The sequence below is a fragment of the Bison bison genome, unplaced genomic scaffold (assembly GCF_000754665.1).
Source record: "Bison bison bison isolate TAMUID 2011002044 unplaced genomic scaffold, Bison_UMD1.0 scf7180017864466, whole genome shotgun sequence".
In the NCBI taxonomy this organism is placed as follows: domain Eukaryota; kingdom Metazoa; phylum Chordata; class Mammalia; order Artiodactyla; family Bovidae; genus Bison; species Bison bison.
In genome coordinates this window covers 1,774,877-1,789,020 of record NW_011495027.1, presented here as the reverse complement: position 1 = coordinate 1,789,020, position 14,144 = coordinate 1,774,877, and the positions used below count along the sequence as shown (strand labels likewise).

General features: G+C 32.8%; 1 protein-coding gene across 2 annotated transcripts in view; it reads right to left on the bottom strand.

Moving 5' to 3' along the window:
• The window catches only part of PRKACB (protein kinase, cAMP-dependent, catalytic, beta), a 144,196-nt gene that overhangs the window by 49,748 nt on the left and 80,304 nt on the right, over positions 1–14,144 (bottom strand). For both annotated transcript variants that reach the window (XM_010860295.1, XM_010860294.1), the window contains exons 2-3: positions 3,779–3,840; positions 1,274–1,402 (exon numbers count right to left, since the gene is read on the bottom strand). In XM_010860295.1, coding sequence (XP_010858597.1) covers positions 1,274–1,402; positions 3,779–3,840 — 191 coding nt within the window. The remainder of the gene's footprint in view (positions 1–1,273; positions 1,403–3,778; positions 3,841–14,144) is intronic.

The following is a 14,144-nucleotide window of genomic DNA, read 5'->3' as shown; positions in this document are numbered from 1 at the left end:
CTATGGTTTTTCCTGTGGTCATATATGGATGTGAGAGTTGGACTGTGAAGAAGGCTGAGAGCCGAAGAATTGATGCTTTTGAACTGTGGTGTTGGAGAAGACTCTTGAGAGCCCCTTGGACTGCAAGGAGATCCAACCAGTCCATTCTGAAGGAGATCAGCCCTGGGATTTCTTTGGAAGGAATGATGCTAAAGCTGAAACTCCAGTACTTTGGCCACCTCATGCAAAGAGTTGACTCATTGGAAAAGACTCTGATGCTGGGAGGGATTGGGGGCAAGAGGAGAAGGGGATGACAGAGGATGAGATGGCTGGATGGCATCGCTGACTCGATGCACATGAGTCTGAGTGAACTCCGGGAGTTGGTGATCGACACGGAGGCCTGGCATGCTGGGATTCATGGGGTCACAAAGAGTCAGACACGACTGAGCGACTGATCTGATCTGATCTGAATATGTAACTAGAAATACTGAGTATCCTTTCACATGCCTATTGGCCATCTGTATGTCTTCTTTTCAGAAATATCTATTTACATTTCCACCTATTTTTGATCGGATTTTATGTACATATATATTGAGCTGTATAAGCTATTTATATATTATGGAAATTAATTTTTGGCAGTCAAACATCATTTGCAAATATTTTCTACCACTCTGTAGGTTGTCTTTTTATTTTATGGTTTCCTTTGCTGTACAAAAGCTTTAAATAAGTCCCATTTGTTTATTTTTGTCTTTATTTCCAATACTCTAAGAGATGGAGCCAAAAAATATTAATGTAATTTATGTTAAAGAGTGTTCTGCCTATGTTCTGCCTAGAGGTTATCACACTAAGTGAAGTAGGCAAGGTAGATAAAGACAAGTATCACATTATATTACTTACTTGTGAAATCTAAAAACATAATACAAATGAATTTATTTACAACACAGAAATAGGCTCACAGACATAGAAAGCAAATAGAAAACAAACTTATGGTTACCAACAGGGAAAGCTGGGGGATAAACTGAGAGTTTGGGATTAAAAAATACACACTAATAAATATAAAATATATTACCAACAAGAACCTGTATAGTACAAGAACTATACTCAATATCTTGTAATAACCTGTAATGGGAAAGAATCTAAAAAAGAAAAAAATATATATACAACATATAAAACTGAATCACTATGCTGTATACCTGAAGTTAACACAACATTGTAACAGCATTGTATTTCAATTTAAAATTTAAAAAAGTTTTAAAAAATTCCAAAAGAAAACCAGACAAATAAATACACTAACCTTCTGCTTATCTAAGATCTTCATGGCATAATACTGTTCAGTGGCTTTGTGTTTCACCAACATGACTCTTCCAAATGAACCTGTTCCAAGGGTTTTTTTCCTTTCAAAATCCTCCAGCCCAGCATTATTCTAAATATACAGGAAAAAATATATTTTATAATTAGAAGTATTCATAAGAAGAATATGATAACTATAATAGACTTAATAACATATTATCAGAATAGACAGTTTATAACTATCCATTTAAAAACAATATAAAAAGACTACAGAAATTCCAGTTTATTGATTCTGTTTTTCCCTTTGAATAAGAAAGGATCTTACATTTGAGGAGAGACTTATATCATAAACAAAGAGTAATAGTAATGTGAGGAAATAAGATCCTCAGTTGAAATATAAAAGGTCACATTCCAATATGAATTCATAGTACTGGATTTATAATAAATTAGATACATATTTTGGTAATTAAAAAGTGACCAGAAGTATGTAATCATGGAAGCCACACAGTGCATTTGCAAAAAAACTGTAATGAATAGATAAGCTGAGCATCAGTCATTTCACCAGTTATCTCTGAAGAAAGCAGTGTCTTACTATCCTTTCTATGTCTTTCTATCCTTATATAAACTAGATAATAACAGCATGAGAGATCCAAATAATTTTCTCTCTCTTATGTGATAATAACCCTGTATTACCTTAAAAAGTAACAATAAGGTAAAAAGAATTCCTCACTCCCACAAAGATAACCAAAAGTTGGAATCCCAGAACAATAATCAGTCTCTTTTTCTCCTTGAATAGATGCTTTGTTACAAGCAAAATGTCTTTGTTTGGCTTTAACTATAGCATAGAAGCAAAAAATTGGAGGCATCAATCTACTGAATTTGTTGCTGCCACAACAGAATGAAGATTACAGGGAACAAATTATGCGCTTAATAGCATCAAACAGTAATTGCTGACCCATTTGTTTAATAGGTTTTCATTATAAATGTCTTCATGAAAATCTTGGAAAAAATAATTCCAAGGACCAGTCTGTATAGCATTAAGCTTAAGAAATATATGATGCAATATGGTTCTTTTATAAGTAAGGAATTTGAATTGCTACTGGAATTCACTGTAGTTGAACTTAATCTTTTGCAAATCAAACCTTGCCTTTGCTCAGAGCTTCTTAGTAAATCATTAAGGAGAAAGCAAGTGACTCTAAGTTTTTATTTATAAAACTTGTATTCATTCCTATTTCTCAATTTTAAATTGCTATGAGATTCTGTATCAATACAGAAAGAAAAAGTCCTTATAATTCTGTTTGAATTAATTAATTTTATGGATTAATATTTAATTTTTGGTTTTATCAACAATGGATTGAAATGTTTAATAAAATTCCCAAATTAATAATGAAAATAAACATTATTAATAGACAACAGAATATCTCTTTCTGCCAGTCATTGCTTTTCATACAAATATGACATCTTCCTCACCTCCCTGGAGAAGGCAATGGCACCCCACTCCAGTACTCTTGCCTGAAAAATCCCATGGATGGAGGAGCCTGGTAGGCTGCAGACAATGGGGTCGCTAGGAGTCGGACACGACTGAGCGACTTCAGTTTGACTTTTCACTTTCATGCATTGGAGGAGGAAATGGAAGCCCACTCCAGTGTTCTTGCCTGGAGAATCCCAGGGATGGGGGAGCCTGGTGGGCTGCCGTCTATGGGGTCGCACAGAGTCGGACACGACTGAAGCGACTTAGCAGCAGCAGCAGCCTCACCTCCCTTTATGTTTCAAATTAGACAATGTCTAACTTCTTTTAATCATCAGAGTGACTGTGTTTTATGGCTCATGCTCTACATCTTGGTAATGATAGCATCTTCTTAAAACAAAGCATTTTACCTAGAATTAAATATTTTTCAGTAAAAAAATATTTGAAAAGGATTTTTATGCTAGGAAAAAAGTTTTTAAAATTTAAACTACTAAAAGTCATTAATTATTTATAAAAATAGATTCAAAAAAGTTTTTGTCAAGTATAGATGGTTCTTCTTATACACAGTTTTTAGATCTTAAGATCTAAAGTACTTAAATTATATTGAACTTAACCCATCAAAACATTTATGAATCTTTGTGTACTTGGTATGTTGTCAATAGCCAAGTATTTGTGATTAAGAATTTGAAACTATACAATATGATCCCTACTGTCATAATTCATAAAAATAATAAATATTCTATCAAAGACATAAATCAAAATTACTATCAGAAACTATAAACAGTTTGTAGGAACTTGGAACTAGTATCAAAATGTACCATTGGGTATTATATTGGAAATTAGTTCCTTTTCCAATTTAGGTATACATAAAATTAGTAATGAATCAAAACCTAATGTTATAACAAAATTCTTACATTCAGCTTATATTTATTGATGTTACTTGGAAATTAAGTTTTCCAAAATAGTAAGTTATTTAGGCAAGTATCATGATTTTACTTAAAGCGAGATTTTAAATCACAGAAAATTTTAAATGTTCCTTACCGGAGCAGGATTTTCCCATTTTTTTAAAAAGTCTTCTTTGGCTTTGGCTAGAAACTCTTTCACTGAAAATATATTAAAAAAAATTGACTTGTAAGAATATCCATACTACATATATATAAATACACATAAGTATACTTGCTTAAAAAACATAGACTTAGGTTAACTATAGTTGTCACGAAACATATATTCACAACCATGGTATACTAGAGAGCTATTTAGTTTCTTTAAAGAAGAAGCAAACATTTTCTCAAGTTTCTAAGAATATTTAATTCTGTTCTATATGAAGGTCACCTTGATAATAATCTAATAATAAAAATATGGTTCCTGAAAATAATGAAAAATGTTAGAAATGAATACAGGGAAAAATACTTATTGTAAAAAAAAGCCACCAGATATTAACAGAGCCTTTAAACATAAGAAGTGAAAACATCTATAGAATGTGAATTTATTCATTTATGGAATTTCAAAAATAAGTGACTTTGATAAAGGGCTGTTTTCAGGCATAAGGATTTACATTATTAGATTTGTATCCTCTCTACTAAAGGTAGAGAGAAAGAGGGAAAATCACAGACTAACACAAGAATAGCCACAAAGACTTAAAAATAAAACAACCAAAAAACCCAAACAGCTTAAAAATCTCATTCTAAATTGAGAGCAAAACTAAATGCCTGAATGCTTAATTCATAATGTAAACTAAAGTAAAGTAATTCAAAATCAGATGGTTATATAGTGATCAATAATAGTCACATTATTTTATTGAGCTGTGGTTTGAAGTTTTAGATTTGCTAAATGATGAAACACTTAAAAGAATTCTTTTTCATAGTCTTCCCACAAAGCTATTAACAGTGACTTCTGTTTACAAAAGAACTTCAGGGTTTTAGAAACGAATAGGAAAAAAATTCCAGAGATATAAAATGGCATTAACAAAATTTATCATTGTTCCCATAGTTAAGTTTGAGATAAAAACGTAACTATAAAAGAAGTAAATCTTTTAGTCTTTCTTTTTTGGGGAAGGGAGAGTTCCCAATATTCCTCTGATATCTGAATCTATAAAGAAACAAGAAAATAGTATTTAAATAGTGTTTAAACAGTAAAGGGCAAAAAAGTGGCACATCGGCATTTATTTCAGAAGTTATAAGAATGATGAAAGGGATGATAAAAAGACAAAATTAAAAGTTCAAATGAGGGGTTCACAAATAATTTAATAAGATCATCTACTGATACTGTATTATTAAACTACTATTTAAGTAAGATATTTAAGATATACATTCCCCTGATGAAGTACCTTTGGCAAAACACTGTTAATCAAGAGGCCTGTTGACATTTGCTTTGAGATTTCAAAATGGTGTTAAGAGGCACCAAAAGCAGACATTAGTTTTATGTAACACTCACTAGTGTGCATGTCTGAAGATAGTATTTTACTACTTTATATAAACTGTCACTTGTATTTTGCTGGAAAATACTCTCAAAATACCTATTTTAGGAAATGAGAAAAATAATTTTTAAAATTAGAATCTTCCCATTGTATAAAAATCTCATTCACCAAAACAATGAATCAAATAATTGCACCTAATTATGCACATATGATCTAATTTCTCCCAAGGGTGGATTTGGGGCGTGGAAAATTATTACATTTTCTTTGACTTTAGGAAGGTTCAAGTCATCCTACTTCTGAAACTTAATGTACTAGTTACAATGGAAGAAGAGTGGTTTTGAAAAATTTTTCTTTTCTTTTTTGCATAAAACAGATATATCTGCACATGGCATTGACTTGGAAATGACAGCTACAAAGTAAGTTAAAAACATAATTTATTGCTAAATGCAACTGTGGCTTTTAAGAAACAACTTGTGATTCCCAAAATATACCCCTGATTTCTTTTGAAAAATATTTTTAGTTATCTTCTATCTATAGAACTTTTTGCATATCAAATTGCAGTATAAACTCTCCAGATGCCTACATGAGTATAGATAATTTGGAGACATGGAAGAAAATCAGGAAAAGAAAAAAGAATCCCTAACATCCTGTTTCAGCTTCTCCTGTCACTTTTTGCTAATTGGATCTTGAGTTAAAAAAAGTAACTGGTCAAAGGAAGGACTGGCAGTATTTGCCAAAGATGGTAAGTTGAAGGAAAATTTCCTTTTTCCTGCTTGGTGAATAAACTAAAGGAGAAATTTTAAGTACTGCTTAATTTCATGCACTAATAGGATATTCAGGAAAATCTTTGAAATACATCAGTGTTCTGAGTTTACTGTCAAATAATACTGTAGAAAGTAAATAACAATTCTCATAAAGGCCTTATATAAAAATTATCAGAAACTATGTGAATTAAAGATGTTGAATTTTACAAATTATTTCAACATATAAAGAGATTCCCTTTTAGAGTAAGGATAAGCCTTAATTATAATGTCATTAGATAGTTCCACAAAGACAATCTTGCTCCTGAAACACTTTTTGTCACATAAGTGTATATATATATACACATACACAAATCTCTAGTTTATATGTGGACTATTTAGATACAAAGATGACATAGTTAACTCTTTGTAAAAGTATTAGTTAACCAAAATATATATTTTATAAATATAAACAAAAAATATTTCACAACATGCTAGATTAGGAATAATTCTAAAACAATAGGTAATCTAGAGACACATATATTTGCTTTGCATTTTATTAAACAGTGGTAAACTTAACTTTCTAAATGTTTATCTTCAGTTATTTTTAAAGCTTATAACCACTGATGATGTGTGTGTGCTAAGTCACTTCAGTCGTTCGGAGTGTTTGCAACCCTATGGACTGCAGCCTGCCAGGTTCCTCTGTCCATGAGACTTAACAGGCAAGAATAACGGAAAGTGAAAGTCACTCAGTTGTGTCCAACTCTTTGCTACCCCATGGACTATACAGTCCATGGAATTCTCTAGGCCAGAATATTGGAGTGGGTAGCTTTTCCCTTCTCCAGGAGATCTTCCCAACCTAGGGATTGAACCCTGGACTCCTGCATTGCAGGCAGATTCTTCACCAGCTGAGCCATGAGGGAAGACCAAGAATACTGGAGTGGGTAGTGTATCCCTTCTCCAGGGGATACTGGCGTGGGTTGCCATTTCCTACCCCAAGAGATTTTCTCAACCCCTAGGCTCAAATCTACATTTCTTGTGTCTCCTAGTGTTGGTAGGCGGATTCTTTACCATTAGCTCCACCCAGGAAGCTCTCACATGTGTTGAGCTCCAAAGCCTGTGGCTGTAGCAGGATATCACAATGATTTAATTAAGTTTAAATGTAGATATGGCTTATGGGCTTCCCAGGTGGTGCAGTAGTAAAGAATCTGCCTGCCAATACAGGAGACACAAGAGACATGGGTTCAATCCCTGGGTTGGAAAGATCCCTTGGAGGTGGGCATGGCACTCCACTCCAGTATTCTTTCCTGGAGAACGCCATGGACAGAGAAGCCTGGAGGGCTAAGGTCCATAGGGTCACAAAGAGTCAGACACAACTGAAGTGACTTAACACGACATACATATATGCTGTAAAATTGGTTCTAATACTTCTTAGTAATCATAAATACCTATTTAAAAACACAGTGATTCCTAACTCTCCTTAGGAAAAATCATCTCAACAAAGGATTTTTCTGCAAATATATTTTGTTCTGTGTGCTGTGCTTAGTCGTGTCCAACTCTTTGCAACCCCATGGACAGTAGCCAGCAAGGTTCCTCTGTCCATGGGGATTCTCTAGGCAAGAATACTGGAGTGGGTTGCCAGGCCCTCCTCCAGGGGATCTTCCCAATGGAGAGATTGAATCCAATCCTCTCGAATTGCAGGCGGATCCTTTATGGTCTGAGCCACCAGAGAAGCCCAAGAATATTGGAGTAGGTAGCCTATCCCTTCTCCAGGGGAACTTCCTGACCCAGGAATCGAACTGGGGCCTCCTGCATTGCAGGTGGATTTTTTTACCACCTGACCTACCTGGGAATGGTCAATAATGGAGCAAGCTAGGTGCTAAAAAAATGAAGACACCAAAAATTAACTCAATTTCTTCCCAGAAGTATATATTTCAATTATATTTATTTTCCAAATAAAGTTTTCTCTTTTTCTCTTTTCTCAGTTTAAGAAGTGAGCATACCAAATGAATATATATGTTCACCTAGGGTTGATCTGTAGAAATATTTACCCCTATTCATGAGATGAAGGAAGTGATAATTTTTATGAACATCCACAAGTACATTAAAAAAAACTTAATTCTTACCACCCTCAAAGTATTTTTGAATATATTTACACATAGGCTATTGTTAAAAATTTGAGTTCATTTTAAACATTAGGAAAATTTATTAAAAATTTAAGTATGGAATATTCCATGTTATGAAAATCAAGTATGAAATATTTTATGTTATTCAGATAATTCTGCAATGTTTCACTAATTATAGGTAGTATATTTATTTATTAGGCAGTTTTTGGTTCTGTGTTGCTGCTAGATTCGAGATTGCTACCTATTATAAAAAGAGCATGTTGTTAGTTACAGTATGCTGTTATGCAACATTTAAAGGAGGTTATCATTCACATTTTATAAGAAATGTTTAGAAATCTTTTATGGTACAAATTACAACTACTCCAGACAGTGAATTCTTCAGTTTTCTTTGTAATGAGATAAATGTCACCTCCCTCTTTTGCAGTAAAAAGACAATTTTATTTAACTTCTTTTAATGGGTGTCAGAAAATAGAAGAGAAACAGAAAATAGGACAAAATAGAATATAAACTTCCTAGGGTAAATACCCAATTAAAATATTAGCTGTTTTTTTTTTTTTTCAAAATTTACAATAGCATAATTATCTTCCAAAAACCTTTCATTAACCTGGGTTATTTAATTTAAGTGGTGTGTGCTTATCAGTTTTGTGCTACCCTCTATATAAAGTGTACCATGTACACTATTTCACAGTACTATATGTTGTTTCTAAAATATAAGAAACTATAATATAAATCATTTCTGTAGATAAAACTCAACACAAAACTAAATAAGCCATTTCTTTCAACTAAAATATTTTATTAACTCAGAATATTTTATAAAAATATAACTATATTAATAGCATAACAACTTGCAAACAACCAAATAAAAAGTCTTGAAAGGTAACATTTGTTTTATTAAAAGTAGTTGCCTACCAGATACTTCTGAAGACGAGCAAGCTTGTATCCGAAAAATAAACAATGATTAAATGACACAGGACAGCATATTAGCATGAAATCACCTATACACATTTTCACAGAATATTTTGTACAGAATAAAGTATTAATGTAGAAACAATTATTTGACTGAATATATTCAAATAGAATATTTTAGGATTAAATGGTAAGGAAACAAAATCAATAAGTGTTTAGTGCCAACATCAATACTAATTTTCTAATTTTCCTTAAGATCACAACTAAAAGTTTAACTCCTCATAGCAATTGCACTAATAATACTAAATTTAAATATACATCCTATAACCACTGCAATGCTATCTCTGGACTTTTGTTCTTTATTCAAAACTTCACTGTAGGCAAAGACACTGAACTGTAATACTTCGTTAAGTCCCTTCTGAGAGACAAATAATGTCTTCCAGACAAACAGTGTCTTCATTGGTGCTGTTTTAACCATCTTCTTAACATTTGTAGAGCACTGTTCAATGGTACCAGAAACTGAGTCACAATTGGGGAACACAATAAAGCATAAACACATCGCTACTATTAAGCAGATGAGAAGCTAAAGGGGAGATAGATGAACCACTGTAATGGAATGTGACAAGGATTACAACTAAGAAATCTATAGGTGCTAGTCTAGTGCAAAAGAGGAAATTCTTGGGTAGTAAGTTAAATCATAAAAGATGATGTGGCATTTGTGCTGAATCCTGAAGGATAAACAGTTCCTCTGGCAGATAAAGTTGAGGAGAAGGACAGGCTGGGATGATCTTGAATAAAAGGCATGGAGGAAAGAGCATGGTTTATTCAGGAAATGGCAACAGACTTGCAGACAGGGTAAAGGTGTACAGCAGCAGTGGCAAGTGAATGCGTAGCAAGAAAGTGCCCAATCAGGCAGGTAGCTGTTTACCACAGCAACTCTTTACAATGTGTGGGAAGGAACAGGAATAAACTGTTATTCCCAATTGCTATACTCTACTCCTGGGAAACAGGAGGCAAGATAACTTGCTAAAGAATGAGGGGAACCAGATAGAGTAAGCAGGAATACCACTGGAGATTGCAGGTCTGAATATTTTAAATCTTGATGGCATACATTTAGGGAACAGAAGAAGGAGCTGTCCCTCTAAAATTTTCTATTAGGGAAAGACTAAGTATTTGGTACTATAAGCAATTGTTTCTTACTAGTATCTTTTCTTATAATAAGTTAAAAAATTTTTTACTGAGCAAATTATAATTCATGGACCTCCCTCCCTAATCTCTTTGTAATTAAATTATTTTCATTTTCATTCTTTACCTAAATAAAAGCATATTCTATTTGAGTTATTCAGTGTATGTCAGAAAGCACAAAATAGGATGGGAATGAAGGTAAATTACCTATGAAAATACCAAGTTCTATCAACAAATAACAGTACAATCCCTTTCAAAACCTCAAGGAAGTATAAATCAAATAAACTGTAATAGTTTGTCTTTTACCATCACTACTTCAAACACCCACCTCTTTAGAGCTCTGTATCTGTTATTTTTAAGTATACCCCCCACACACATACATGCTGTACAAAAAATTTCAGTAAGCTAATACATAAAATATTCTAGTCACAAAATACCTCATAAAAATCTAACTTAGAGCAATAAACCAACAGAATTATTCTGTAAAAATTGGATTCCTACCAGATGCTTCTGATGATTTGCGTGCTTGATCAAAAAGAATAAATTGAACAGATTAAATAACATAAAATAACATATACACAAGAAGTTATCAATCCATGTATGTTCATTAGATATTCACAAATAGGAACAGAATGAAAACCACATATTCAAAAATGTTTTATACCATGATTACAATTAATTCTTTGGATACATATTTTTTAAAACCAGTTAAAACTCTACTCTGCAAATATATTAATGAAACACCATATTTCTATCTTTTTAATCTGAAAAGCAACTGTGTTCACTTTGTTGAAGAGACATGTTGCTTCAACATATTCAAACATGTTTATTCAAAGCAAATTCACTGTAACCTTAAAATGAGCATGTATATAAAAAACAACTCTAACTACTACAACTGTATTTGTGCAGTTCAGTGGATGAGACCATGCCTACTTTTGTTTTCTAAGATATTAATTAGTCTTGCACAAAGTCACACATGGATGAGTGGCTGGAAACTTAATAGGCATTAAAGGCTCTACTTTGTGTTGCAATACTAATTTTTACTGTTCTGTCCTCTCCTTATGATTTTTATTAGTTAATTCTTTATCAAGTCTTGGTTACAAGTGAACATCATAATTGACTCACTCTTTCACTACACGGCTAAAAAAATTTAAAACTTTTGGTGAGACATATATAAATGATCCAACTATAGAAACACACACTAACTTACTTGATTAGTATCTATTTATCAATCATGGGCAGATGGATACACTAGGAATCCACACAGTATACTAATTCACTACTAATCACACACATATGCCTTCTCTCCCAATGCTATCTAGGAATGCTATTCCTAGATAGCATTCTATCTAGGAATGCTGTGGATTTTCTAACCATCCAAACCATGTTTGACTGAAGATGTTCCCAATAGGATTTTATAATAATAAATATCACTAAATTTACAGTCATAAAACAAATGACCCAGAAAATTTTTGAAATGCTCTTTGAAATGCACTATACTTGCATAACTGTTCACTGAGGCTTTTTCTCAGAGGATATTATACCTACCACAATATATGCTAAAGATTTTACATTTGGTTCTGAATTCAAATATTTTGTCTTGTTGCTGGACAATATAGAGCTAGGAGTGGATCCCTAGCTGATATGGTATGTACGTTTTCAACTAAACTAGATAATAATAAATGGCTCAATAAATGGTTGTGTCAGTTTATATTACCACCATATTCTTGATGATCCATACCTCAACAAAATGCATTACTGTTTTTTCTAATTTTTGATAATCTAGTGGGTATGAAATTTTAACTGCTTGTTAAAGATTATAAATATCTCAATAGAATTTTATAATTTTTCTCTTAAAGGTCTTATTATTCTTTTATTAGATTTATTCCTAGGGTCTTTAGAGCTCTGGTGGCTATTGTAAAAAGGAGATTTTTTTTTTTTAATTACCATTTGTTTGTTGCTGATGTATAACACACAAATGATGTTTATATAGTGGTCTTATTACATGGCAGACTCTTATCAATTCTAAAATAACACTGGTAGAGTTTCTTGAATTTTCTATGTAGATAATCACATATCTATGAATAATGATACTTTGGTTTCCTCCAACATTTTCTTGTCTTACTGTTCAAGTTATGAGTCACAGTGTAATACTGTACAGACAATGAGAATCCTGTTCCTGTTACTAACTTCAGAGAACATGTTTCTAATTGATTTCTTTCCCATACTTTACTTGTAAAGTTATACTAGAATACACAGATTTAAGAAATTAAGAATATATCCTCTTTAATTCTTTGAAGTTTTGCACAAGATCAAAATTTTTGTTCTTTGTGAACTTGACTATAAAACTGTCCAGTCCTAATTTTGTTAAGTTTTTATTTTAACTATGATTAAATTTTAAATAGTTTGTAATCAAATTTTTAAAAAGTCTTCTCCATGAACTAACCTTTGGCTCTGATGAATCTTTATTTTCTATTCCACTGATTTTTGCTCATGTCCCTATTAGTTTTCTTCTTTTGATTAACCATGCTGTGTTTTCCCTAATTTTACTTGCACACTTATATCATAAATATCTTTCCCTTTTCCTAATATACACATTTAAAAATTTGTCTCTAAATCCACTTTAGCTGTACTCTACAAGTTCTGATACATACTGAATTTTAAGTTTATTAGTTATTTCTTGACCTGTGTGTTACTGGAACTTTTTAAATCCCCAAATACAATATTTGTGTTTACTTAATTAGTCTTTTATTATTGATTAAACTTTACTGCTTTGCAGTCAGAGACCACAGTGAAAGAAAAAGTGAAAGTGTTAGTCACTTAGGATTGTCCAACCCACTGAGAACCCTATGAACTGTAGTCCTCCAGGCTCCTCTGCCTATGGAATTCTCCAGGCAATAATAATAATAATAATAATAATAATAAATGGCTGCAGTGGGTTGGTATTCCCTTCTCCAGGGGATCTTCCTGACCCAGGGATTGCACCGAGGTCTCCTGCATTGCAGGCATATTCTTTACCATCTGAAGCAACAGGGAAGCCCAGAGACCAAAGCCTATATCTCAATTCTTTAAAGTATTTCAAATATATGTAGTCAAATTTTGTAAGTGTTCTAAATATTTCTGTGTACTCTCCAATTACTGGGTAACAATTCTTTATATATATCTATAAATATTACACAGTTATAATTTTTCTTTCTAAATGGGTCAGTTTTATGTATTTTGAAGCTCTGTGGGAGGCATATATAATTTTTTCCTCATATTTCTTTTTTACGTGATTATTAATTTTGAACAGTAGTCTGAATATGAAAATTCTATTCTCTGACATTCTTGGTAGGATCTAATGCTGCAGTACCTGCTGACTATCTTTTGCTGTAGATTGTGTGTGTGTGTGTGTGTGTGTGTGTTGTGTATCTATTTTGATTTTGGATTGTGAGTTCAAAGTTTAGTTGGCCTTTATCTGTGAGAAAATCACAGGGTTTGATTTGAGGATATGCTTCATATTAGCTTCTGCCTGGCATCTGATAGATGTTACCAGCCTGACACTGTTACTATAAGGTATTTTACTTAAAATTATTAAACCACACAATTAATACAGATTAAAACATGAAATCTACTGGAGAAGCAGCAGTTGATTATAAACTCTCAGGAGAAGAATCCCATACACATGCACACACGGCCCTCCCAGTTCCCCAGGAACCAAAGCCAGGAAATGCAAGCTTCCGTATTCTCACCCTGTGTCAGAGGAGACATTTTATTTTTTAGTCTATGCTTTCACTGAGGTTATGATCCTTTGTGGATCCTGGCTTTACATAGGAATCTAAGATATCCCAAGTTGAATGGATCAAAGAAATCATCTTCTGTCTCTGTGAGGCTGTTTAAAACAAAAGCCCTTTGGTGACCAAGGTATAAAAATTTCCTCAGGATACTCAAGTATGCTCTCCATTACAGCTCTGATTTTTCACTCACCATTTGACTTTTTGCACACTGGGGATTTCTATTATATTCCTGTAAGTTCAGGTATTCATTGAAAGGGA